Source organism: Halictus rubicundus, chromosome 8 (assembly GCF_050948215.1).
Source record: "Halictus rubicundus isolate RS-2024b chromosome 8, iyHalRubi1_principal, whole genome shotgun sequence".
In the NCBI taxonomy this organism is placed as follows: Eukaryota; Metazoa; Arthropoda; class Insecta; order Hymenoptera; family Halictidae; genus Halictus; species Halictus rubicundus.
In genome coordinates, this window is record NC_135156.1 from 19,364,034 (window position 1) to 19,391,817 (window position 27,784).

General features: G+C 48.2%; 2 protein-coding genes across 13 annotated transcripts; both read right to left on the reverse strand.

Annotated features, from left to right (window-relative positions):
- Positions 1-58: 58 nt before the first annotated feature.
- Positions 59-17,983, reverse strand: Rhogap19d (Rho GTPase activating protein at 19D). Of its 12 annotated transcripts, XM_076791894.1 has the most exons (23): positions 16,765-16,872; positions 15,172-15,232; positions 14,675-14,980; positions 12,254-14,549; positions 11,887-11,973; positions 11,241-11,519; positions 11,063-11,143; positions 10,858-10,975; positions 10,506-10,613; positions 9,903-9,999; positions 9,700-9,783; positions 9,424-9,636; positions 8,823-9,278; positions 8,507-8,671; positions 8,050-8,430; positions 7,791-7,935; positions 7,569-7,693; positions 6,234-7,502; positions 6,011-6,158; positions 5,540-5,600; positions 3,723-4,234; positions 2,266-2,570; positions 59-2,169 (listed from the first exon to the last, which is right to left on the reverse strand). In XM_076791894.1, coding segments are annotated over exons 1-23 (8,379 nt in total). In that variant the 5' UTR covers positions 16,767-16,872; the 3' UTR covers positions 59-1,089. The 12 variants fall into 12 exon arrangements, with proteins under 12 accessions (XP_076648009.1, XP_076648011.1, XP_076648005.1 ...); XM_076791896.1 differs by lacking the exon at positions 16,765-16,872 and adding an exon at positions 16,904-17,983 and having other exon boundaries at positions 6,011-7,502; positions 14,675-14,976; XM_076791890.1 differs by lacking the exon at positions 16,765-16,872 and adding an exon at positions 16,904-17,983 and having other exon boundaries at positions 6,011-7,502.
- Positions 17,984-18,447: 464 nt separating this feature from the next.
- LOC143356729 (ABC transporter G family member 5) lies at positions 18,448-27,757 on the reverse strand. The gene is made up of 26 exons (XM_076792640.1): positions 27,069-27,757; positions 26,603-26,861; positions 26,212-26,522; positions 25,940-26,138; positions 25,631-25,769; positions 25,207-25,540; positions 24,894-25,025; positions 24,579-24,807; positions 24,371-24,476; positions 24,094-24,265; positions 23,829-23,933; positions 22,105-22,265; positions 21,672-22,018; positions 21,548-21,596; positions 21,404-21,453; positions 21,172-21,311; positions 20,920-21,090; positions 20,474-20,715; positions 20,195-20,387; positions 20,088-20,125; positions 19,886-19,991; positions 19,470-19,697; positions 19,255-19,390; positions 19,043-19,148; positions 18,855-18,955; positions 18,448-18,762 (listed from the first exon to the last, which is right to left on the reverse strand). The coding sequence occupies exons 1-26, from the start codon at positions 27,165-27,167 to the stop codon at positions 18,587-18,589; spliced, it is 4,329 nt and encodes a 1,442-aa protein (XP_076648755.1). The 5' UTR covers positions 27,168-27,757; the 3' UTR covers positions 18,448-18,586.
- Positions 27,758-27,784: the final 27 nt, after the last annotated feature.

The following is a 27,784-nucleotide window of genomic DNA, read 5'->3' on the forward strand; positions in this document are numbered from 1 at the left end:
TGGAAATTCGATTCTACGGGGAAAGCGTTTCGTTTCGTTTCGTTTCGTTTCGTTTCGATTGTTAATATAGAAGTTTTATTTACAAATTCGTAGCACGCGAGTATGCTCTCGCGATGCAAGTAATGTTGAATCTTTTAATTAGTCGACTCGCGATACATTCAATAAATAACGTTATCATGGGTGTTACGAACCGGAAATAAATACCACTTGATCGTCGGCTGTTGGCTCTGGCACTCATTCATACACGTAATCACGCTACAAAAGAGACATGCGCGCGCAAGCAACAAACTAGCAGTAATTAAGCATGAATTTTCATCCGCACTCGCACTCGCACTCGCACTCGCACTCTCATTCTCGCTCTCCACTCTCACTATCACTAGCATTCGCATACGCACTCGTATTCGCGCGCCATACGTTTCGAGAAAATTGATCGACCACAATTTTCTCGGTCGACGAGTACGTTGTATTCGAACCACCGTACGCTGTTCGAATAAGGAAAAGCAATCGATAATTGGTAATACTTGTTATCGAAGGAAGGTACCAATATGCGGTATCGCTCCCGAAAGAATAATCAATTCGTGCACTGTGAATCGCGGGTAACGTTATCGAGTATTCCTAAGATGGAAAGAGACTGCTTTCGAATAATACAATAACGATTCTTTCCGAACCTCTTTCGATCGATTAGTAAAAAGTACAAAGACGGCGTCGTTGTACGATCGTGCGATCGCGCGAACGAACGTTATATACAGAAAAGATTGCACACGATCACATTTCACAAGTACGATGCGTATAATATTTCTATAATTGTACTCGCTTGTATATATATATTATAATTGACGCGCTGAGATGTAAATGCTTTACGAGAAATAGAGAAGGGGTAAGGTGAATTGTATTAGAAGAAATGCGGGTGGGCGGACGATCGAACTTGCCAAGGTTCGCTATTATCCTAGCATCGTATATCGAGTTGCTCGTGCTGGATGTCGTAGCACGCGCGCATCATTGTACATTGCCCACCGATTAAACGAATAAACGACTAAACGACTAAACGACTAAACGACTAAACGAATAAACGAATAAACGAATAAACGACTAAACGTGACTCTCGAGGGGGACTTTAAACACTTTGGAGGCCAATCCGGTGTCCGGCAAGGACTGTGGTCGAGCGTTGGTCGCAACGTTGAAAACAACGTTGCTCGGCCCACGAAAGCTGACCTCGATCAGAAAACTGGCGTCCGTGAGAGCACCGATGCGGCCGGTGCTCAGATCCGGCGAGCTCGTTCTCAGTTGACTCTTCTTCGGCCTGTACTCGTTTCTAGCGACCCTCTCGGTTTCCGCTTGCAGCTTGTTGTCCAGCCAATGCACTTTGTCGAAATCTTTCGTGCCGCCGACCGTGTGCCGTCGCTTGATCGACCGTTCCGGCATGCCGTTCTTTCGTTTCAGCTTCGTCGCGCTGTCTTTCCGAACCGACTGTCGCCGCTTGCTGATGTTGCATTCCGTCTTTTCGGTCTTGGTCAACGATTCGGACCGCTTCAGCTTGCTGTTTGGCGAATCGGACCTCTCCGAGTGCTTGTTCAAACTCTCGGATCGCTTCAACTTGCCGCTCGTCGGGGACGACATTTGCAATCTCTCGGCCGAATGCTTGTTCAAGCTTTCGGATCTCTTCAATTTCGAGCAGGTATTTTCCGATCGTTTGTTCAACGATTCCGATCTTTTCAGCCGCGACCGGACTTCCAAGTTGGTCGTCATGCTTTCAAATTTTTCCAGCTTGTTCGTGTAACTCGGGTCCGTGGAGTCGACGAGGTCGTAATGAAAATACTTTTCATCCTCTGGAACGGGTCTGCCGTCTCGCGTATCTCGCGTCACCGTCGCGCTACCTTCTTTTTGCAACGCAGCGGCGAGTCTGTAGCATTCCTGCGTCTCGTTCGACTGGTCAGCCTCCTTGCACGATCGCGGTTCATCTTGTTTCGAGTCGATTCTTCGATGCGCGATCGCGCTTCTATCGTTGTCCGGTACAGCGTCGTTGTTGTCCTTGTCCTTGTCCTTGTCCTTGTCCCTGTCCCTGTCCCTGTTCCTGTCCCTGTCCCTACCCCTTTCCCTGTCCGTCTCGAGTCTTTCGGCGCCGCAGTTTGTCGTCACCGAACAATCCGTATCCTTTTCCGGGATATCATCCTGCGGGCAAAACGACATCGATCATTCGTCGCTCGATCGACAAACCCTTCGCCTTACTACCGAGCCAACGATACATGTCGACGAGAGGGTACTTACAGTCTTTTGGCGAACGTGTTGATGTTTCTGAAGGCTCGACTTGTGCAAACTCGGGTCTCGATAAGTCTCTACCAAACTGGGATCCACCGGTTGCACGGGAACCGTAAGCTTTCGTTCGCCCCTCTCTTCTCGTACACCTTGCAGGTGTCCCAAAGTCGCGGGCGAGTTTCTCGTTCCCGCGACGTCTTCGTCGCTAACGGACGCGTTCTCCGTGCCAGATCCACGAACACTGTGACTCGATGAATTTACCAAGGACTTCCATTTTCGGTCGAACGTTGTCGTCAAGCTGGTCAACAGATCGCTACCTGCAAACGCGTCGTCCCGTTTTAGTGGAAAATGCACCTCTCGATCGATCCGAGCTATCGCGTTAATCATTTTGTCAAATGTTGGAAGCGAACGATCCAACGAAAGGCGCGTAAAGCATTGTTTCGTGATAAACAGTAGTGGTAATGGTAATGGTAATGGTAATGGTAATGGGAATTGTAACGGTAATGATAATGGTAATGGTGGTGGTAGTGGTAGTCGTAACTGGTAGAGTTGTGATCGTGGTTGTGGTTATTCTACAACATTATCGAACAAACAATCCAATTTCAGTCGACAGTGCAACAGCAAACGCAAACGCAAACTGTTTCTTCGACAAACGAGCGCGACACGTTTGTTGGAAAGACTTGGCTGACAAGTTGTTATAGATGCGTTCTAGCAGGGTTAAAAGCGTTCTGTAAATCTACGTCGCGAATTCCCTTGTAGGCGCTTGAATATTGCATTATCGTGTTTATTCTCTTCTCTTTCGATCGTTTATGAATCGCGACTCGACAAGGACCAAACCTATTTTCAACGAAATTTCAGATAAAGAGAATTTCAAACAACAGAAAATGAGAAAATTAACGTGGATGCAAAGGGATAGGCAAAGGGGTCACGATACTTTTGCGAGATAGATTGTGGCAGTTCCCTTTCGACAAAGGGTCTGCGAGTTAGGGAGGGCTCGCGAAAATTAGAGGTACCGTAGTTGGCAATTGTCGTGACAAACGGGCACGTTTCCCGACAAAAGAAACGCCTAAAATCACAGAGACGAGAAAGCCAGTAGGACAGAAAGAGAGGATAATATAATACGGATACATAGTACGTATGTAAGTAAATACGACGCGCGAGTATGGTCAGTGGGGATGAAGATGGAGTAGTATCGTTGACTAGCGTGCGCTTAGCGTCAAAAGTCAAAACGTAACACAATAAAAACAAGAGGGGAAAAAGTGTGAAAGAGAAGGAAAAAAGAAGACAAAATAAATAAGTGAAGTAAGAGGGAGAGAGAGAGAGAGAGAGAGAGAGAGAGAAAATCATAACGTTAACGAATAAAACACAATGTGAAAAGCCATTCGGGTGAGCCAGGTTCATTCGAATGGTTTATTAGCGCTCGATTTGCTTGCGAGTTGCTATTTCAGGCTGCGAACCAAGCAATTTACCTCGAAGAAATCTGTTTAAAGTCTTGGAAGAAGATAATCCGGCCCCTGAGCCCGACACCCTGCGGCCTGATTGTTCGACGATCTCGATAGATTCCGCGAGTTGAGAGGGCTCCGAGGCCGGTGGTACTCTCGGCAAGGGTGCAACGGATATCGACGATCGTTGCACGACGTCGGCGCCGGCCTCGTCTGACACTGACTCCGTCGGCACTTGCATTCGCCTTGACATCGACATCGACATCGACACCGACACTGGCATTGGCATTGACATTGGCATTGGCATTGGCATTGGCATTGGCATTGGTATTGGCATTGGCATTGCCCTTGGCATTGGTATTGGCATCGACATCGGTATTGGCATTGGCATTGGCATTGGCATTGGTATTGGCATTGATATTGGCATCTGTACGGGCGATGGATCCTGTGTCTTCGAGGTGGAACCAGCGGTGTCTGCGGTGGTAGTACCGTGAAGGTGGGACGATATGTACCACCAAAAGCCGGGGCTTGCCGTTTGCCTAAGTGTTTAACGTATTTGCACCGTCATCATGGACGCCCGGAAAATACGTGCGAACAACAGTTGTTGTCGGTGGCGAACGCGCGCGTCGACCAACCAACGAATCTCGACGAACGAACAATAGAACCAGCGAACCAGCGAACCAGCGATCCAGCGAACCAGCGAACCAGCGAACCAACGAACAAATCGACGAGCGAGCAAATAAACGCTTAACCAAAATTCGAGCATGTCGAGTCTCCTCTCCTGTTCTCCTTCGACCTCCATGTTCTTTCTCGCTTGAGTTTTACCAACTTTCGCATCTCGGATTCGAATCGATCGTTGATGTATCGCGGGGCGTTCCCTCGTCTCCGAATTGGAACATTCAGCCAATGAATAGACGGAGAGAAAGGGAGAACATACGGGTGAACGAAACAAGAGGATAAAAACGGTTACGGTTACGGTTACAATTACAGTTGCGAAATTTTAGGCGAGATTCAAAGAACGTACGAAGAACGAGCGCAGGAGGCAAGCTCGAAAACAACGTCAGGATCGATCAAACAAGCACGCATGCTGTCAACGATTCGTTTCGCGGCACCTGCCAGGAGCGCGTGCTAAAGCTAACATAAAAAGTTTGCTGCGAGTGCAACTCCGATCGTACAAGATCGGACAAGACCGAGCCTGACTCGTGAAAAGAAGAGCACCGTTTGCTCGAAACATACTCGCAGAACGCAACATCACATCCATCGGATCGAACGACCAAGCTCGGTCAGAGAAGATTGACATTTATCGAAACATTGCAAGCACACCATCTCCGTTCAGCTTTAAACGAGATCTTGTTCCTCTTCGGTTTGAACTCCCCGGCGGATATTGCTCGAAAGACGCGATCAACTTTATTCGCATACCGCGAACGTGCAAGCCAAAACAAACATTTCGAACAAAGCAGCCGCGACAGCGTCTTCAAATTATACTATACTACAATATACTATACTGTAAAATATGTAATACGAACACATCGAATGCGGTGCGGTGCGGTGCTCGATGCTTCGTTAGCAACTTCTTGAAAAGCAGAGAAAACAAGGACGCCAACAAGAGGAGAAGAAGAAGAAGAATAAGAACAACAACAACAACAACAACAACAACAACAACAACAACAACAAGACAACAGAGAAAAGAGGAGAGAGAGAATAGAGAAAATAAAAGACGAAATATGCGACAAAGAACGCGAACGAAAGGTGAACAGAGTAATGTGCATCTACCGTGAACATCGGACAATCGAGCTTGCACGATTAGCCTAAAGAGTAAAAAAGAACCAATTGCGTAAAAGTACCTAGAAAGCTTTTTGTTAATAGTTAGAATCTTCTGAGTCCATTGCAGAAAACAAGATCCGCCTACACTCACCGATCGTCGGAAGCGACGTTACATGGGAGAAAAATATAAAGAGAACACTCGTAAATAGATGTGCGTAAAGAAAACGATGCTACGGATAGATTTTTCGATTTAGATCGTAATAATAATATATTATAGGCAATACGAGTAGTAACGTCGAAATTGTATAAACGCTAAATGCAGATTGAACTGCGGTAAGGAGAAGAGAGTTTTGCAAAGGAAAAACGGCGATCGGATCGGATCGGATCGTTGAAATAGAAAGTTGGGAGCGTCGGAGGGAGAAATAGATTAGGTTTCGGTGGAGAATGTGGAGTAACGGAGAATGAAGATTGACGATATCGACGATATTGGCGCGATAACATTGAACATCGAAGGGATGGTTTTCGATCGATTCCTAGGATACTATACTAACCGTCGTCCGAAACGTCGCTCGAAAGTGGCTGTTTTCGTTGTTGGTGCATCGACGGCGAAAGCGACGATCGAGAAACGTCGTTCGTTTCGTGCAGCGAGTCCAAGCTTCCGTATCGGGCCGGCGGAACCGTCGTACTTTCCAACGTCGGCTGCGAAACGGTGGAAAACCATGCGAATAAGGTTCGAACGGCCAACGATCGCCTCCTCGGTCGTCGTGATCTTACCTCCTCTTTGCCCGTTTTGAATTTCTTCACGGTGGAATCTAACCTGGCGAGGTTGTCCGGTGGCGGTGGCACCGGTGGCGGGGTCGGAGTCGGGGTCGGCGTCGGTGTCGGCGTCGGTGGCGGAGGCGGTGGCGACGGCGGCGTCGGCTGCGTCGTCGGCAGTGTCGGTGTCGGTGTCGGTGGGCCGACCGGTGTCGGCGGCGTCAACGGTGTCGTCGATCGCAGGACCGCCGCCACCGAGTCGCAACAGTCGCCGTGCTGTTGCGCGAAACGTCTGGTGCCGTTCGCGGTGGGCTCTTGTTGCACGGCTATCGAGAGGGAGGGGATTCGACCCGTCGAACGGGACCCCATGTCGAGATGCGATTTATCGGCAAGCCTGTCGTTGAAGGCGGAAAGTCGAGCGGACGTGGCAAAGTAGGTCGGTGTCACCGTCGTGTCGACTATACTGTCGAGCAGATCGTCGTTTTCCATTTCACGTTTCGCCAATTGCCACTCCATCTCGATTCTTCGACGCTCCTCCTCTCTCTTCTCGGCTTCGCGCCTCTGCCGATTCTGATCTCTTTGCAACATCGCTTTAGTCTCTTGCTCGAACCTTCGTATTCGTTCTTGAGTGGTTGCGCTCAATCCAGCGTACGTTCTTATCGTGATCTCGTCGTTGCTCTGTTTCGTCTCGTTCGAAACGCTCGAGAGCACCGAACTCGCGTCGAAGCAGCTCAAGCCAGTCTCGCTAGAGAGTCGCGACGACGACTCGGAAGCCGACGAGACGGCCGAGCGTCGAGTCGGTTCGAGCGACTCTATCGTCGTAGGATCCATCAGCGAATATTTCCTCGATCTATCGAACGGTATGCTGCTGTCGTCGTCCTCGTCGTCGTCGTCGTCGTCGTCGTCGTCGTCATCGTCGTCGTCGTCGTCGTCGTCGTTGACGTTTATCGGGTCGGCCGCGGTCGCGTTCTCGTCACGGTCGTGATTCGATATTCCGACACCGGCACCGGCACCGACACCGACACCTACACCTGCACCAGTACCTTCACCCGCACCCGCACCAGCACCAGCACCAGCACCGTCATCGACGCTACCGCCACCAACACCAACATTCCCGACGGCCATATCCATCGCGGCCACGTCGATCGTTGCCGATCGATCCGAACAACGGTTAGGTTGACTCTTATTCTCGTGCATCAACACGATTTCACTGACGGAACACTGTCGTTCGTTCAACGCCATGCTGCGTCGATTGGCCAGATGTTCGCTTTCTTGCTTCGATTTTGACTGTGAACATAAATCATTTTTCAACTTAACAACGATTCGATCGACATCGCAATCGATTCTACGAACCTTGTCCGTTTCGTGACTCTCGTTGTCCGTTTCATCCTGTCCTTTTCTTCGTCTTTGTATTTTACGATTCGCAGCGGATATGATCGACGAAACGATATCTTTCGCGGACGCCATTTCTCGAACACCTGTCGACGCAGCAACCAACAGAGGATAAGATCGGGGTTCAACGGAAACGTGAAGCGGGATACATTGAAAATCGCAATCATCGAATGTGCCTACTACCTTCGACTTTCTGGATATTGTTCAAGAGAAGGCTATGATTATTGCTGGGGGTTGTGTCGATCTCGTTCGTGTCGGCCGGCAGGCTTAGATTAACGCTCAGTCTGCTCAGATCGTCCAAATCATCGTCCGAGAAAAACCACTCGACCTGTGAAACGCCGATCGAATAAAGATTAGACCAGGCAATTGTTACACGATCTCATGATCAAAGGTGAACGCAAACCATATTATTCGGTCTGATTCGATTCTCGGGCGAACGTACGTTGTTCAATAAGCTTTCAACGATTCGGCACTGGTGCGACATATCGGTGACCATGGTGACCATATTGTCCCTGGAACCGCTCGCTCGAACCAAAGTAGGCCCGAAAACGATGGCTAAATTTTTCGCTTCCATCTTGTTGATCTCGCTGTGCTCGACTATCCTCTTCAGATGGAACATCAAGTATTTCAACGTTTCGAAATGATGTTCCGGGAGATCCCTGAGCAACTTTCGTATCGTTGTCATTCTTCTCTGCGGATCTTCGACTTTGTCGGCGTCGATGAACATTGGATACAATTCCGCCGTGAGCAACGAATCCGGCAATTGCCGGAAGAAAGATTTCAGAAGAGACGATATCACGTTCACGTCGCTCCATCTCGGGTCCTACGGGAATCGGGAGAAACGAGAATGAATCGTAACGCGCTCTCGACAGTTTACGATGAAAAACGCAGTCGCGTACCTGCAGATTAATATTCTCGAATCCTTTGTTCACGCTGTCGGTCAAATGCGAAATAGCCGCCGTGTTACCGGGTACTCTGTAAATACCGACAACCTCCAGGCCTCTCGCCTCGACGATACTCGTGCACATTTCAACGATCAAGGGTACGTATTCCGAAAACGATGACTGCGCAACAGACGAACGAGAGTCGATAAGTGAGCAAGTGAATTGAAACAAACAAACAAGTAAATAAATCAATAAGAAAAGATAAGAAATAAGATGGGAAGGCATGGAAGCGAAATAAGCAAGCAAACTAAAGAAAGAATAGAATATTTACCGGTGGGCATAGCTCGAGCGGTACTTTAAAGGTGGCACCCTCGGGTGGTAGCTGGGTGGTCGGCGAAGAAGGCGGTCCGGTTTGCCCGTGCATTCTTCGGAGTTGTTTCGCGACTCTGCCTTTCCACGTTTTCGTTTTCGGAGAAACTAAACTTTCGATCGTTTGACTCGACTTTCGCGCCTTGTTCGCCGGTAGCTGACCTCCGGTCGGAGATCTATTCCGGAACGATGTTAGCTTCTTGATGCCTTTGTGCCCGGGTAGCGGACTCAATCTTTGCCCGTTGCCACCGCTACCGTTACCGCCGCCGCCGTTGCCGCCACCGCTGTTCGATAGCACGATCGCACCACTGGCGCTACCGCTAGTCGTTTGATATGTCGCGCTACCGTTGCTGCTACTGATAGGGCCCGGAGTTTGCGGGACAGCTTGCTGCTTCAAGCTACTATTGTACGCCATCTCCTACAGTTGTATTATCGGTGACATTGTTACATATTGTACAAGTACAATCGAGATACACACACACACACACACACACACACATATATAGCTATGTATACAATTATTCGTGACTCGCGACGCGGCCTCCACGACGTTTCGAACTTACGGATGGCTTTTCAGCGGCGGCTTTCTCGTGCAGCGACCGTAACCAGAGAGCCATAGACGCGGCATCTTCGGTCTGTAGTAAAACTTCTGCGCTCGGATTCGCCAAACGCAGCACGTGTTTGCGCTTCGTGTAATCCTCCGCGATATCCACCAAGGAGCATCTGACGTCCACGCTCTGCGCCACGCCTTCGCCGTCGTTGGTCAATGAAGGACTCTGAACGGCGAAATCGTACGATTATCCGTCTACAGTCTACACTCTACATTCTGACCAACTTACCTGACTTTGACGATCCTTGTAAAAGCAGAGAATCGGTCCGCGAAGAACGCCCCAGACTTGTTTCCAGGAACGATCGGAAGATCGCTGAAACAACAACGAGGCGCAATCAAAAATTAATCATTCGCAATCGTGCTTTCGCACGCGGCTAACCAAGCGTACTCTGCCCGAATCGAATCGAATCGAATCGAATCGAGTTGATTTACCTTGCCATCGAGCACCGTGAATTTCACGTGTAACGGACCCTCTCGCTCGACGATATCTTTGACGGTCTCGGTCGTCTGCTGACCAGTGCACGCGTTCCTACCAAACAAATTTCATGTAATCTTCTTTTCTGCGCGATCATTGATCCCGCTCGCGCGTTCACTAACCACACTCGGCTTGGTTTCGGGTTATCTTTTTTCTTTTTTGTTACTTTCTTCTTGTTTTGCTTTTGCTTTTTTCCCGATCCGACGGACAGAACGGAACGTATAAACAAACGAGCAAGTCGGTCGCTCGTTAACGGTCACAGCAAGGATAAAAACGTTTAATCGGTAGCGTTTGTTAGCGAAGATGTGAGAAACTTTAAAATCTTTCCAGATCGGGGGAGTAGAGTAGAATGGCGACGCAAAAAAGATCGCTCGATACATACAACGTTACGTTAATGGCAACGACAGCGACAACGACGACAATAGCAAAGACGAGTGGGCGCAACGGAAACATTCATCTACCAGAGTAGCAGACATCGACAAGAGAATGCAAGGCTACTCGCAACAAACAAATTGTTAAATGTTTTCGTGCTTTGATCAACGTGTATCTACCATCCTCACCGAGAACTATTTCTGTTTAAAGACGCAGACTGTGTCATGTCCTCGAAGATGCGCCGTAGAGATGCTATATCGTTTGGAATCAGCGATAGCCGCCATCTCTTATGACCGCTGAAAATACGGACGGAGGCAGTACTTGAAAAGCGGTGCGCTAAAAGCTACCGCGCTCGGTAATCGAGATTCGCGATGCAAGATGCGAGATACGAGATACGAGATACGAGATACGAGGTAAGAGATACGAGGTAAGAGAGACGAGACCCGAGTACACACAATCAAAAGGGAAGAGACATCGTGCGGGTTACGCGTAAATCCCGGAGCAACAGCCGTTCCGTCGCTCGAAGCGCATTCGACTTACATTCTCGAGGTGTGAATAGGCTCGGAATCGCTCAACTCCAAATCGCTGTCGACGTGCATTCGTTCGCCCCAAGTTGCTTTCAAATAGGAAACCCTCCTCGTGGCGCGATCTTCGTCGGCTGGAAAACATTATCAACGAAACTTGTACGTCGAATCGGCAAGTTTCACGAATTTCAACATTTTACCAACTACTCGTACGCTCTTACCAGTCTGCACGTTCTTCTGGCGTCTGAACACAACTTCGTTGCCGTGTACGGCGTCGCCCGACATCGCCGCAACCACCCCGCCTAAAAAATACCGCATCGAAACCATCGAAGAACCATCGAAGTAAAAAAAAAAGTAGAGAAGAGGAAAAGACTGCGCTGACAGCAACAGTCTACCAACCGTGTTCCACACCCGTGATTTTCGAACCTGTCGAGTTCGCGTAAGAATCCTCGTTCTCCTTTCCTTTGTCTTTCTCGTTCGCGCACGTCTTCTCGTTTTCATTGTCACGACTGTTCTGCCGTTGTCCTTGCGGGTGGTCCTCTTGTCGTTGCGGCCATCGGTGCCGAATCGTTTGCATACGATCCAACGTCGATTCCCAAGATTCCTCGCTATTGCTGCGAACTCTCGGACAGAGAGTAGTCCCGCTATCCATAAACCTCGATATCGGGTTCGACGAATCTGCGAAGATCGTGAAACGAAAGGATGAATGAACACGCTGCCTATACACCTCTTTACGCGTTCTAGTATAATATATACATTTCGAAACGAAAAGATACGAAACGAGACAAAACGAAATATTAGCAGGTGTTTAAATGGTGGTGTTACGTTGACGAAGAAAAACAGGCACACCTCTGCGAACAATGTTTAGCACATTTAACGTGTCTCGCACGAGCAATATTATCGCGTTAAACCCTACAACGAATATTATTGCATCATGTATACACACATGTGGAATATGGATATGTAAATATATGTACAAATACAGTATGACGTAGCGGTCAATGGAACATTTGATCGACTCAATTTCGATTTGAGAGATTTCTACCTTGCATCGGTTTACAGTCGGTCGGTGGTTCACAGTGGATGCGTCCGCTGCCAACAGGCGTTACTCTGTTTCCCTTTAATCCGTTACCTAGATATTCACGCATAATGTTACAAAAGAAGATTGGATCTTGTAGAGTTTGCAAAGCTCGAATATTCTACGAGCTATGGGCTATGACGGTTACCAATTGTTCACGACGCTATTTCCAGTAACGCGAACGTTACTCGACAATGAGAAAATCGAAGAACGAAAGAACGAAATAACGAAGGAACGAGAAAACAAAAGATCGAACGAATGAAAGAATCGATCGAAAAAAAAAAGAAAAAGAAAAAGAAAAAGAAAAAGAGAAAAAGAAGGAAAGGAAACCTACCGGCATCCAACGACCTGGTTTCCCTGGTGGACACGGTCGATCGTCGTGGTTCTTGAGCCTCCGCTTTCGATTCGAATTCTCTCTTTCGTACGGCAACGTTGGGCACGCTTCGCTTGCTGGAAAGTCGCGAGAGCTCGCTCTTGTAGAGACTGGTTCGATCACCGGTCGGTTCGTCGTCGTCGCTCAGCAGACGTCCAGATTCGAATTGTTTCGCGCGTTTCGACACGATCTGTAAGCCTTGGGGGACAGGGAGCGCCGGAAATTTCTCGTTGGCCTTCTTGTCCGGGCCCGGAGAAGAGGGAAGAGACGCGGAAGCGTCGCGCGAGTGCAAGGTCGCGCGTTCGCTCGACAGCAGGGCTGCTGCGCTCGTAATGTTTTCGTGTATCCTGGACAACGTACCGACGAAACCCGATTTTCCGGCGCTGGCTAAATTTCGCTGCGGCGACGACGGTGGTTGCGGTTGCGATTGCGATAGCGATTCCGATTCAGATTGCGGCTGCGACTGCAACGGACAGAAACGACTGTCTTCCAACGAACGAGAACTACTGAAATATTCGGGTTGTTCCGCCGTTTCGATCGCTGTCTCCGACCGTTTCAGTCTTTGTTCGCTCCGTGGATTCGCGGATAGCTTGTCCAACGCGAATTTATCGGAAAACCAGGTTCTGTCGTGACCGGATCCTGGCGGCGAACACTGTCGTTCCGGCTTCGAATCGTTCGGCGGCCAGATCTGTTTCTGAAGTTTCTGCGGCCGTGCGTAAAACTCGCGCGGTATCGTGGTCGAACCGTTGCTTCGTACCGGAGGAGACTCGCACCTCTCTTCCGATAAAAACCAACCGATCGAATGACTGGTGAACGGTCTTCGTAAGAATTCCTCTTTTTGTTCGAAACTCTTTCGCAGCCTGGTCATGATCACGGAATCGTCGATGCCAGAATTTTCGTTGCCGCTTCTCGCACCGTTCGTGTTTCCGTTTCTCGCTTCGCTTCTATTTCCATTTCCATTTCCATTACCGTTTCCGTTTCCGTTTCCGACCGTGTTTCCGTTCGCTCCGGTCCCGAGAAGAATGCAAGAGGAATCGTACCGGGGCGTATCATCGATCGATTGAACCGGAGACGATTCTCTTCCCGAATCGATGCTGTACCTCGAACCGGGATCGCAAGATCTGAGCGCGTCGGTACTGGCGTAGCTCGTCGCTTGAAAATTGTTGATCGTCGAACTAGCGGTGCTCCCTTCGCTGGCGCGTCGCGAACTCACTCTTCTCATGGCAGGCCGATAAATAGGTACCTGCGGTTCTGCCCGAGACAAAGGATATCGCGTCGCACCGTGGTGTTGTTGGTGCGTTTGAGGATAATACTGTTGTTGTTGTTGTTGCTGTTGCTGTTGCTGTTGACAGCGATGGTGACGGTGATGGTGATGATCCTGTTCCTCCGAATCGACTCGAGACGAATTTCCAAGGCGAACGCGTTCGTATATAGGATCCTTGATTCTATCGTAAATTTGTTCGCTATTTGTTCTGGAGTAGATGGATTCGGGACGCGTTCTATCGTAAACATCGTATTTGTCGTGTCTCGAATCCGACTGAATCGATCTGTCGCAGAGGCGAGTATCGGTCAGCTTTGAAATATCGTCGCCGATCGGTTGTTGCGGTTGATTTCGCAATCCTACTTTTTCATCGATCGAATCGGAACGAGCCGTTATTCCTTGAAAGGGTTTAGCATGATACGTCGTCTGCGATTGCGATTGCGATTGCGATTGCGATTGCGCTTGGGACGGTGATTGCGAGACCGTTTTTCCGTTTGAATGTTTCTGCTGGTTTTCCTTGGAAAATTCAGTGGATCTCGCATCTTGCTCCCGATAGGGAAGACCATCGTCGGTCGGTCGATCGGTTTCGCACTGAATCGAACTTGGCGCGGAGCAAACCCACGATTGTCTCGACCTTGGAGACAGACCAGGAATCATACTGACGGATCTCCGTTGCTTTTGACCGGTGCTTCTTTCCGGAGAACGTAACCGCGGTCGTTGATTCGTCTCCGGATTGTGCGCGGTTTCGCCAAAGTATCGTTGCAAAATATCGTCTTCCTTCGAAACGACCAGCAGCCGTAGCCATGGTCCTGCTTGCTGGATACGCTGCACCACTTTCGCGTACTGTTCTCCACGCGTCGCTTTGCCGTCCACGGAAACCACCCGATCCCCTGTGCGCAAACCTGCTTCGGCCGCCGGAGAATTTCCGCGCACCTGCTTCACGAATATCGTGTCCATCGGCTCTTCGATTCTCGTCCTCTCGTGTCCGGGCAACATCTGACACGAAAACCAACTTGACTCCCTCGAACAACTACATATGTATCCATGTATCTATTGGCATTCGTTTGCGAATCGTTTCACGTATTCGCATACGAATTCGATTCGATTCTTCAAATACTTACGCAACAAGATTCCGGGGGGTAAACGATAAAATGACGAAGGGTAAATCCGAACCCATTTTCGCCGCGGCGTAAAAGCAAAGTTCGCGGCCCCCGTGGCGGAGAATCGTCTGGTTGAACGGTTTCGATTTTTCCGATGGTTCCTCCGCTACCGCCACCGCTACCGCCACCTCCATTGCCACCGCCACCGCCACCGCCACCGCCACCGCCACCGCCACCGCCACCGCCACCGACAGCTACCACTCCCGTTCCCGACTGCATGGCCGACATTGACGGTGCCGAGATTGAAACCGAACCATCGTGTTCTACCTGAAAGAAATACCATTTACCGATGCTACTTCAAAAGAACCGTTTCGAGCAAACTTTTCGAAAAGAAGAGCGATATCGGGAGCATCGGCGAGCGACGATCACACATTTTCATTCTTTCCCCTCTTCGTCTTAGCTGCACTCGCCAAAATAAACCGAATCAAACTTTGGCACGATCGTTTGATTTTACGTACCGTGTGCGCCTGTCCAACGAACCCTTGAGAATTATTTCGGTCTTCAGCCATCGTTCGCTCCCTGAAATTGTTCAACGTTTTCTTCAAATTGACCATTCATATTATGCGAATCTATTTCATTTTTGCAACAGAGTCTCCGAATTCGAGTAGGCAAACCAATTGTCGATTGCATTCTTTTCGATAGCTGGTTTCGCGCACGTTTCTTTCTCGTACCACATCGGCAATCATTTTCGATTACTTGCAAACATTTACGTGACATCAAACTCGACTTTCAGTCGCGTTTACTATGTATGCTTTTTAGTATACGAATGTACGCACAGACGAACGGCTCGGGTGGCGGAAAGTTGAGCGAACCAATCTACTTTCTCTGCGTCTCGACATACTTTCCGGCGGATATTATTCACGACTCGAGATAATTTTCTTGAAATTTCTTTTTCATAGTCCTCGATCCGCGAACTGTCCTCGATCGCGCCAACAAGAAACCAGCCTGTAACATTTTCAAATTGCCGTGTTTACCGGTTCTATCATTGTCTTTCCTACACTTTGATCTTTGATCGACCGTATACTCCATTCTATCTTGGTTGATTTCAAACGATCAACAGGAACACGAACAACACGGAATATTACAAGTGTTTCTCATCCTCGAACAGATGCGAATAAAATTTCGCGAGTCACCGGTATCGCGAAATAAAAGATGGTGCAATCGAATTTCTCTGTAATTAATATATATATATATATGTATGTACATACGTACACGGTGTCGCGACAATGAAACTTCGATGCATTCTCTGCTCCACGCTTTCCCCGTTAACGTTAACGTTGATGTCAATGTCAACGATCGCCGTTTATCATCTTGGATCGTGAACTGACTTTTCAACTATCGTGTCGGATAACCGAGAAACCGTTGATATTCAATTACCATAACTCGGACGCAGAAACGAAGGCGCGTAGTTACGCGGAAAATTGAACAGGCTTTCGAAACGTCTAAATATAAACGCGGGGCGACTCGTGGTACCGTGATTATCGAAATACATGACTACACAGTCTTTTCCGCGATGCTGGTTGTTCACCGGAACCAATTAAGGCGACGCTACAGCTATTTGGTTCGATCACTTGCCACTTCTCGGAGTAATCTAACCCCCCGCGTTCGTCTGCTGTTCCATTCTTTTAATCCGCATCGAAACGACTGCATAGTCGAATGGTTTGTTTACTTGACAAAACGGAACGCACCGGTGTCGATTTGATCGTAATCGTAGTCGTGATCATGATCCCCTGTTCCTCTACCGTCGATTTTTCTCCTCCCACAGCTCCACCACTAAATATTCGTGGCAATCCGACATGCGAGAAATTCTAATAGACCGTTCCAGCATAGCAAGTGGTAACTTTTAACAATGAATTTATACGATAATAAAATATAAAGAGAGAAAACTCGCGGAGGAGAGAGATTGTCGGAGCTATGGAGGGGGTCGGGGCGAGCAAGGTGGAGGGGAGTAAACGAGCGAGAAAGAGAAAGAGAAAGAGAAAGAGAAAGAGAAAGAGAAAGAGAAAGAGAGAAGGAGGGAGAAGCGAAAAGAGAACTGCACCTATACATACATATGTACTAGGGCCGGACACGCATACGCGGACGATGCACAGTGACACGCACGCCTCACGTAGAAATAGTAGACGACTCGCGTAGCGTATCGAGTGCTCGCAGCTCGCAGCGCCTCCGAACTCCGCAATGGACAGTTACCTCGTCGTCTTCCGCGATGCAACGATGAATCCACTTGTCTCAGGAAATTTGCACTCGTCCCTTTGCTTTCCTCCGAGCTGCTGCAAAGTTCATCTGGCCGAAATCTGCACGGACGCACCAAAGATGAACGAGTCGAGCAACGAGATTCCGGTGGCGCGCTCGCCGCAAACGCAAGCGACAGTCTTTCGGCGGACGACCAGTTTCTTTTTTGATCGCATAATCCTCCTTGATCAGCAATTATCGAGATCACCGTTTATCCTGATAGTCTCTTCCATGTACGCACGCAACTAGTAAACGAACCATCTGCGAGAGCAGCCCGCGACACACCACTCGTTTCAATTACTTTGACACACACTCTTCGCCGACCTGTTTTCACTTTGCATGCTTCACGGTTCCACGATATACCACGCTTCCAGCCTGCCCATCGACTCTCGAAAATCAATCCAACGATTCCAACGGCCGATCAGGTCTACCGTAAACCTGCGTGAACCCGACGCCGGACCAATTCCGTCGACGCCGTCGCCTGTATGTAGCTTGCGTAGCTGCGGCTACGGCCGTGGCCGTGGTTCTAGCTGCTAGCCTGTATGTATTTATGTAGTTTGTGTCCGTGGCTGTGACTAGCCTACTCGACGAGGTTATAACACCAACGAAAACTCCACCTATCTACATACATGTACCTGTTCTATATATGTAGGTCGATCCGATTCGCTGGTCCAGTTCCGTTGAAACCATTTGTTCGATCGCTTCGGCATTGCCGCCGACTCGACCCGCCGTGCCTCGAAAGACGTTTTCGACGTTCACGATACCATGTACCTATCCGATACGACACGGTAATATGGCGGCCTAACAGAGCCGAGCACACCGACGGTGGTCAACTTTCCAGGCGGAACAACCCATTGCAGCTCGACGTCTATTACCCCTTACCCTGTTTCCCTGTTTGACGGTACGCGTTCGCGATTTCCTGTATCCTAAATTCGATCGACCGAACAGGAAACGTCAAGAAACGCTACTTTCGCGCCCGCCATTATTCCAAACCGTGTTCCTCTTCCTTTTCGACTCTTTTTTCCCCACCTTTCCCTAGTTTATTCTCTCTCGCTCTCGCTCGCTCTCTCTCTCTCTCTCTCTCTCTCTCTCTCTCTCTCTCTCTCTCGTTCTCGTTGCCTGTAGCGATCGGTATCCATTCCCACCTGTCTCTGTCTCACAAGGTGTACCGTGGGATTTGCGCGCGCGACATCTGCATCGATAAACGGTTAACGCAACGACAACTTTTCTATCGTTTGTGGTAACGTCACGTGCTACCGCATCGACGATCGGTAACCACTAGGTGGTAACTGGTAACGTTGCCTTCGAGATCCGTAACGCGATTGCGCGTTTCTTCGTTTACGCGTTTGCCGGTCTTTCAACTCTGATCGTTTCCTAATGCTCAAGGGTTCTGGATAAAAGTTCCAATAGAGGAATCACTTGTACAGGCGATGACTCATTGTTTCGTCGTGTTTTGATCTGAATAGTATGTACAGAGTATAATACATACATATACATACATGTATGTATATATACATATTATTGCATACACGTTATTATCAATTGTATCGCTTATATGTATTACCTATCGGCTATTGGCTATTCGCTATGACTCTCGCGTTACTCGTTCCATTAGATTAAAGATTGAACGGTCGTGTAAACTCATTTCAGTCTGCAACGATTCCAAAGGCAAAGGTAGCCGAGAATGTGAAAGACGAGATACATGAGCACCATGAGTATCGTGTCTGTCCAAAAGTTCGACTCGTCGAAATCGTACCGATCCAATACCCCGAGGCCATCCGTGATGCAGGGTAATTCAAGCTCGAGCGTTTCACAGGCTGTGATCGTTTGAAAAACCAAAAAAGAAAAAAGAAAAAAAGAAACGCACATCGTCATCGAACATGTACAGGTATAAATCCAATCCACTTACATATATTGCGTACTCCACTCCATTGAAGTATGGTAAGCGCTTCGTTCGAGTACATCAGCCAGGAAACGTACTTTATCCAACGGATGTATATCGGTAACGATCTAAACGAATCGGGATCGGAGAGTCGGTTAGCCGAATCGGATTATCGGAAAATGTCGAGCCTCGGGTTTCGCGCAAAGGCTACGTACCCGAGTTTCAGGAACGGGCCCATGCCGATCATCAGAATGTAATCGAAAGGTACCAAGTACGCCATCGCCAGCGGTACGCTCTCGAACGCCGTCGAAAAGAAGCAACCTGAAATCGAGAATCTAATCCAGATCGATATATCTGGTACGTATCTAGATTCTAACGACCTATCGCATCCTAGACACGAGCGCGTATCCGAAATCTAGAGACTCACCGCAAGCGGTCGATACGTTAATCGTCAGCAGAATTACGAGCAAGGTGAAACCGAACGCTTCCATGGTGTTCCGTAATCCTGCCAACCAGTATATTATCGACGCGAACAATAGTGGCTCCACTATCAATCCGGGTACCTGGAATTCGAATCTTCGGTGAAACGGAACTGAATTTGCCAATCGGAAAATGAAACGTCGACGGTCCTACGACACTTGCCAGCGAAAGCGTTCGCGCGACGTAATAAAGATGTATCGGATACATTCCGGCTCGGTACTCTCTTCGCAGGAGCGGTAATTGCTGGGGTATCAGGGCGAGCGTAGCGTACATTGGGAAAAATGCATTTTCCGACACTAGGATAAAAACGACACCCTGCGTAGCTTGGATTCCTAGTTGATCGGAATTCACGGCGCCCACGAAGCACAGTCCAGCAATTATAGCGACGCTCTGGAAAATTCCGAATCCGGTGTCTGTACCGTCAGTACGTACGTATCTACCTACCCTCTGTGGCCTCTCTGTACCCTCTGACCCCACCCCGCAGTTTCTACTCAATTCTTACAAGACTGGCTAGCGAAAACGGACTCTCCAGTCCGAACAGGTTTCCTACCGAAAAACCATCGCAACACTCTGCTTACCACCTTTTGGAGGATTCTGACGAGCTGCAAAGACGGATCTCTCAAAACTTGCAAGAAATCTCGATAAATCAGCCAGTAAAGTCTCGAACAATAACGCTCTCTTTTCCTGTCGAAACGAAACACGTGCTCGGTTATATCGTACATATCGTACCATATATACGAGACAAAAGTGTTCGCGTTGAAATTTCTCGGGAATACTCACCAGACAGACTTTCCGCCGACAAGCATCCTTACCGTCGACTGAAACACAAGTACGTGTATTCTATGTACGCGCATTATACACACATGTTTGGTATACGAGTCGCTTACTCTCGAGGACTGCTCCGATCGAATTTGCTTTTCCAGAATCCGGTCAATTTCTCTGGAAAGGTCGCTGGTCGAAAATAAATCGCACAGCTTTCGCGCAGCTTCTTTGCCACCGTTTTCGGCCTCCGATCCGGCAGCCACCGTCGCTATTAAGAAATCTGCGGGGTTGTAATTTCTAGGACACGCGTAACCTTGACTGACGGAGGCCGAGAAAAAATTCAGTATAAGGACTGGATTAGGTATAATCGGGTTTCCTCCGAAACCCATAGGGCACGGGGCTACCTTTGAAAAAATTCCACCGCTTGTTCCGTACGGCCGGCAAATGCCAGCCGGCCGTCCGCGATCAGGATCACGCGGTCGAACGAATCAAATATAGCGGAGCTCGGTTGGTGTATAGTGCACAACACGGTGTTGCGGCCTTTCATGGCAAAACGCTTCAACTGTGAGATCAAAGAGTTTGCCGAATGCGAATCTTGTCCTGTCGTCGGTTCGTCCAAAAAGAGTATCCTTGGATCGATCAGCAACTAGAAAAATCCATAAGAGCGTCTCCTTGTTTCTCCGGTTCGAAAGTTTATATTTGAAACCGCGCGACTCAACCGTTTACGTTGACCCTTGACTGTTTCTTCTTTTTCTATTCTGTTTGCAAAAGGGAAAGCCGATGCGAGAGCGATAGCGATAGCGACAGCGATAGCGCAAGCGAGATCAGAACAGATACGAATCTTTCTTACTTCGGTAGCGAACGCCAATCTCTTCTTTTCACCGCCAGATAATACTTTGTCGTCGACACCGTTCCCGATTCGTACGTCGCGTCTGCTGTTCAAACCAACGTTTTCCAGCAAACGATCAATCTTGTCTCGGATCTCGGACATTCGCTCTCTTCCGTCTAGTTTCATTCGAGCCTGCAACGTTCAAAGTTACGGTACGCTTAGAACCGCGCTTTCGCGTAATCGCGTAATTTCGCACGGTCGCACATATCGTACCATGAACCATAGATGTTCAATCACCGTCATAGTTTCAACGAATATGTCTTCCTGATGCATGTAACCGGTGTTTGCCATCGTGTACGAGGAATCTATCGGCACACCGTTTGCACGAACGTCCCCATCAACCAAAACTTCGGCTAAGTCGTGCGAAACGGACCGAGAGGTAGAATCAAACTCTAAGAAATCCTTTTAATCTCCTCGAGTCTTATCGTTAGTATACGATACTCACGTCCATTGCGAAAAGCCAACGCGGTCATCAACGAACTTTTGCCTGCTCCGCTGCGTTGAAAAATCCAAGAATAATCGAATAAATATACCCGTGCTGTATCGTTTCTACCGTACCGCGTAAACGCCGTAGGAACTGCAACTTTACCTCGCACCGATTATAGCTGTCAAATCGCCGGGTCTCGCCGCACCGCGCACTGAAATCGATCGTCGATCGTAACGTTACCACCAGTGATCTAGCTTAGCTTTCATCGAAATCAAATGAGACGCACCATTGTAAATTAACTGTTTGCATACGTTTCTTCTTCCGCGGTCCATCGCGTAAACCGAAACATTTTGCCAAGTTAGCGTGACACCGTTCTCGTTCGCGTTCGCGTTCGAACAACGCGTCTCCTCTTTTCTGTCGCGATCGTCGTCGTTGTTCCAGGACCAACGAGTCTCTTCCGAAGCGTTCATTGCGATCGGCAATCTCGAATCCTTCCTTGTTCGATCGGTTCCGGTTCCGGTTCCGGTTCCGGTTCCGTTTCCGTCTAGCCCTCTAGAAATCGTCTTCTTCGATCGTTCAAATTCGACCGGTTCGGTTCGGTTCACCAGCATATTTCTACGATCCAGCGTGCCTCTGTGGATATGTATACTTTGAAATCGTTTAAACCGACATCGAAAAAACCGTCTAATCGACCAACCGAACACGACCGAACGACCAACCCAGTCGTTCCGCAAACGGGATTCTTACTGAATCGAGTACGCCGGTAACTCCTACTCGGCCGCTCGAACTTACACGCAAGTATCCTGTTTCCCCTTATTCCTTCGACCAAGCAGAACCTTCGAATCCACGCGTACTCGTTGCGATTTAGACTTGGACTATACTAATATCGTGATCGCGTAACGTGGATATCGGATATATGTAGGATGGGGATATCGATTCTTTTCAAAACGTTGGAAATTCAATTTGTCGCGAACGAATCGGACACGATCGTTTCTATCGGAACGAATCAAGTCGACGCGTCGATAACCATTTTGAACGAAAGAATCGTTGTTCGATCCCGAAACGTTCTACCGATTCTTCTCGCGATACATGTACATACATACGCATACGGATACGTATAATATTTATTACCGATACGTATATTCGAACATATGTACGCCTGTACAATGTATTTACGTTGCGCTACTCGGTTACAGATCCGACCGTAGAAATCATGGCTGAAAAAAAAAACACCTTAAACTCTAGAGCCGCATGAAAATGCTACAACAGACTGACAACGAGAAGAGACGTGGAAGCACCGAACGGAGCCAGATTAGACGCATTGCAGTAATCGAAGTCGGAAACCTTATATACTCGTCTCGTGCAAGGATTACGTCGTCGGTCGTGGACATTCTTCGATGGTACGGCGCGGCGTGGCGCGGCTAAACTTTTCATCGTACGTATGTACATACGTGCACAACTCTGCGTCTTAGTTCTCTATTCTTTTCTACTTTAAATGTTTTTCTCAAACTACTTCTCCAGCTACGGGTTTCACCGAAATCGATTAAAAGTAACATCGATTTTGTTCGTATCGCGAATTATTCGAATTCGGGGCGAGGGGAGATTCGAAAGGTTTATCAGACTTCTCGGTAATAATGATCAATTGTATATTATACCCGTTGAAATCGATCATCGGACAAACGCACTCGGTACACGCGTTGCTAGATTGTAATTTCTTTCTGGTTTGAATGTGCGCTCGCACGGTATTAGTAACAACCGGTTTATCAAAGATATCGGAGTCCATGCTTGGAAGGGTGACCAACCAAGGTGTTTGTTACCGGCCATCCGCAAGAGGTTTACAGCCCGCAACGAGTAACAGGAAATACCGAGCCATACGTTGCGTTGTCTTGCATTACGTCGCGTTAAGTCGCGTCTCGTTCTAGACTCGCGCCATTTTCTTTTCGTCCCTTTTCTTTCTTCTCTCTCCCATTGTGGTAAAGGCGTGTCGTTGAAAACAACGGGAACCACGCGGCCGATGCCACCAGAGAAAAATCTGTCTATCGTAACAATATCGCGCAAACAATAATGGTTACGCCGTATCCTGTACCTGTACCCGTTACCGCTCTTTGCCTCTTTCTCGATACAGCATGCTTACTTTACATTTTCTTTCTCCAAGTTTCTTCGATACAATTATATCAATCTATAGTGTAGGTAGGATGTATCGTGTGCACATTGGGATTTCGTTGCGAGGAATAATCATCATTTGTTTCTCGAGGAAATTCGTAAAAGATTTTTTAATTATTTCCAACACGGACTATACAAACAAGGAAAACAGAAAAAGAAAAAAGATTTCACAAAAGATGTTTCGTTTGAAACTGAAACTGTTGCTCCGCGTGCGTGGATGGATGCGTGATCTTGTGCGCGTCGCGTCGCGTCGTTTCGCCTTTTTCCCCTTTCGTTCTTACCATTGTCTGACGCGCCGAGTCTTCGACAGCAGAGCCAGAAACGCGAGTAAACGAAACGCGACTATTAAAGAAAACAGACACGCGATGTCCGTCGCGAAATGCTCCTGCAAATGAAAACAAACTTGATGACGAACGTGCATGGTACGTCGTTTCGTTGCGTGTTGGACGAGAGGAGGTCCGTAAAAATCGTTAAAAATCGTTCGACGGAAAACGTCTGCGTCTACACTGGATAACGCGTAGAATCGCGTTGCAACCGGAACAAACCTCTTTAAAGTTGAACGTCTGCAGAACCATTCGTCCAGTTTTTGGGCACGTTGCGTTGCTTCTCGTACACGCTATAGATTCTACCTCGGACCACTGATTGATCAGGAGAGCTTCGTTACCGTATCGAAACCAGGACAAGTAGGAAAACCACTCAAAGTAAAATGGAACGGATCTGTAACGTAGGTACGCGCTTGTTAACAAGTTGCGCCAAGTTGTCTTTCGCATCTTGCACACATCTTACACTCGTTCGTGAGCATACGCGAGACCGCGTTCTTACGCTGTGTTCAAGAAGAATCCACCAAACAGCAGGAACGGTATTATCACTGGAGGTCCGATAGACAATGCCATCGACAAGTTGCCGCTGATGCAGGATATCAAGTACCCTGGAAAATCGTGTTCGTTCGCACGAACGAAAGTACGTTGTTTTCGAACAATAGGCACACGGTTTTACGGATGTTTGCGATACTTGCACGCGATTTGCTCACCGAAAGACGTTGAGACGTTTGCGACCAGCGCAACGATTCCAGCGGTAATGAAAAAGTGGTCGACTCCAGGATACAGTCCAATCATTGGGTAGGCGACCACCGTGAACAGCAGCGGTACAGCTATGAAGATGGGCGCTTCCGCCAACGTTTTGCAGAGAAAATACACGTCTGTACGATACATGCCGTTCCGATGTTCCCGCAAAAATATCGGCAATTCTGCGCAAAACACCTACATCGGAAAACACCTAGATTTTATCGATCGTTTATCTTTCCGTTGCTTAGTTTTCGTATTTGCACGTAGCTAACGGATCTTACATTGATAACGGCGAAAACGTTTTGGAAAGTCATATTTGTAAGAAAAATGAACAAAGCACCGTTCACGTTCATCACTCCGTCCTGATCGAGCCGTTGATCGAAATAAACGATTCCGATCAGAAACGACACCATCTGCAACAGGGATAGTTTTACAAAATGGAGATTTTCTCTCTCTCTCTCTCTCTCTCTCTCTCTGTCTCTCTCTCACTCTCTCTCTCTCTCTCTCTCTCTCTCTCACTCTCATCCCCCCTATTCCCATCTATATTCTCAGGGGACAAATAAATCAATTTGTTTCGACTGCGCAACTACGTACAACCGTCTGCAGCAACCGAATCTTGATGAGGATGGGTTCTTTGATGACGGACAGCCACGATCGCCAGAGAACCGCGCGAAATTGTTCGCACCAAGTTGCCTTGTACGGCGATCGGTTGCCGTCCGGATACTTCCAGTCCCGAATGGTATCTTCGAATTCGCCGTTTACCGCTTCCGCTTCCAACGCGATTTTCATACCGTGCTCGCTCTTTTGAAACGCGTCGCACACGGTATGAATAGCATACCGGCAGGACGTTTCTCGGCCTGGCACAACGGCCAGTACTTGCACAAAATAATCTGCCGGATTGTAGTTGCTCGGGCAAGCTGCGCCCAATCTGGAAGAATCGATCGACCAACGTGAAAACCGAACGAAACTTGCTCTAATACATACATACAATTGATTCGCGTCTTTCGACGCAACTCACGTCTCGAAGAAAACGCAAGCTTGCGAAGCCGTGCCCATGAAGGCTACTCTTCCCTCGGCCATCAGCAGAATTCTGTCAAAGAGAGCAAACAGTTCCGAGGAGGGTTGATGCAATGTAGCAACAATCGTTTTACCTCGCGCTACAATATAATCGTAAACAATAGAAAAACAAGTTGACAAGTTTGCAAAATTTTGATCGAATAGAATAGAATAGAATAGAATAGAATAGAATAGAATAGAATAGAATAGAATAGAATAACGCAAAGGTCGATACGCCCGTATCGGATCATATTTTGATTGGATCACGCACCAGCCAAAGTCTTTAAAACGGAGACCACTTGATGCGCCATAAACGAATCTAACCCAGACGTCGGTTCGTCGCAAAACATGAGCGGAGGATCGGTGAGAACCTCGGACGCGAACGACAATCTTTTCATCTCTCCGCCGGAAAGACCTTTGATTCTTCCTGGCTGGCCGATCACGGTATTCCGGCATTTCGTCAGAGCAAGCTGTAACAAACGGTAACAAGTGAAAAGTGTGAAAAGTACTGACGCAAGGCGATTCGAATGTTTATCGTCCCACCTCGTTGATCACGTCGTTCACTCGATCGATTCTTTGTTCCATAGGTATTCTTCGATCCATGCGAACCATCGCTTGGAAGAGGAGATGTTCCATGACGGTTAACGTACCAACGAACAAGTCGTCCTGTTGCACGTAAGCGGTCCTAGATGTTAGCATCGTGGAGGAGACTCTTCGACCGTTGGCTGCCATTACACCGGACGCGATTACACCGCGGGACGAACGAAACGTCAACGCGTTCAGCAACGTGGTCTTACCAGCCCCCGATGATCCCATGATCACCAACAATTCTCCCGGGTAGGCTACCCCGCACACTACAACAGAATGTTCGATTTTCATTTTGGTTTTCTACTATTGTAGAATAGCTTCCGTTTTCGTTTACATTCGTTCGTACCATCCTTCAGTAGATGTTTCCGTTCGATCGACATCTTTTTGCGCAAGAAAGTTCGATCGAAAACGGTCACGTTGTTCTTGGCAGCGTACACATTCAAATCGCTCCAAGTGTACGTAATCGACTCGTTTATAAGAGAACGCGTCGATACCGGATCTCCGACAAGATTCAAAGTACGCGAGATCGGTTCCAGTTTCAGAAAGGTTCTGCTGTCTGTCCCTGTACCTGTCCCGCGCCGCGAATCATCCCTTCTATCCTCTTCCTACGGATTAAATACTTGTTCGTGCTATTCTTTGATCGGTGCTTCGAAGCGCGTTCGTAAAAAGGGGAACCCTTAAAAAAAAAAAAAAGGCCGTCGGAAGCCAATCGCGACCCGGCCATCAGCGCTGCGATGCGACGCGACGCGACCATTAAAGCATAGTTAAATGTCGGCGATAACGCAGAAAATTCTTTTACACATATAGCTTACCAACGTAATCGCATCGTAGGAAACGGCTTGCGGTTTATTCCCGCAAGTGGTCAACACTCTCGTAGAAAGCAGCGGTTCCGCCTCTTCCGTAGCGGTCATATCTTCTTTCCTAGTTTTCTTCAACTTGTCTTTGGCTTTTCCTCGAAATCGTCGCGCAGTACGGACACGGCGTCATTCGATGGACGCCGATCGTTGAATGCGTTGCTCTCAAGGTGATTCCGAGCTACGGAATCCTCTTTTTCCTCGCGAGTGCAACTTGTCGTGTAACGCAACAGCTTCGGAGGGGAGGCTTTGAAACCTCTCTTTTGTCGCGATCAATCGGTAAATCCTACCGTCGTTTCAACGAAAACAATAAGACAGTTGCAACGATGACAGCGGCAGCAGCAACAACAACAACAACAACAACAACGATGATAATAAGAAAAAGCAACGGCAACGACAATTACAATGTCTAAGACTACAATAAGAAAAACAATCAGAGGTCCCTACAAACCGTAAAAACGATTCGATACGATCCGAGATTGTTGGACTCGGCGCGGTCAACTCGATGCATGACAACGCACCGCAGAACTTGGATGCATTCTCGGATTGCCTGTCTCCCACCTTCTGTCCTCCGTGTTGCCTCTCCGCCTGTCGTTCCACCGCTTTGCGTTAGCTTATGTAACGCGACTCCACGGATCCACGAGAGCTTACCGACAACGCGACCAACAACGAAG

Coding starts and splice junctions, on each gene's coding strand:
- Rhogap19d (XM_076791889.1), bottom strand. Junction 11,520..11,886: donor CGACTGTAAACCGATGCAAG/GTAGAAATCTCT, acceptor CGATCTTCGCAG/ATTCGTCGAACCCGATATCG. Junction 10,614..10,857: donor CCTATTCACACCTCGAGAAT/GTAAGTCGAATG, acceptor CCGTATTTTCAG/CGGTCATAAGAGATGGCGGC.
- LOC143356729 (XM_076792640.1), bottom strand. CDS start 27,167: ATGACCGCTACGGAAGAGGCGGAACCGCTGCTTTCTACGAGAGTGTTG. Junction 20,716..20,919: donor GATTGGCGTTCGCTACCGAA/GTAAGAAAGATT, acceptor GGATTTTTCTAG/TTGCTGATCGATCCAAGGAT. Junction 20,388..20,473: donor GCGGTGGAATTTTTTCAAAG/GTAGCCCCGTGC, acceptor GGCCTCCGTCAG/TCAAGGTTACGCGTGTCCTA.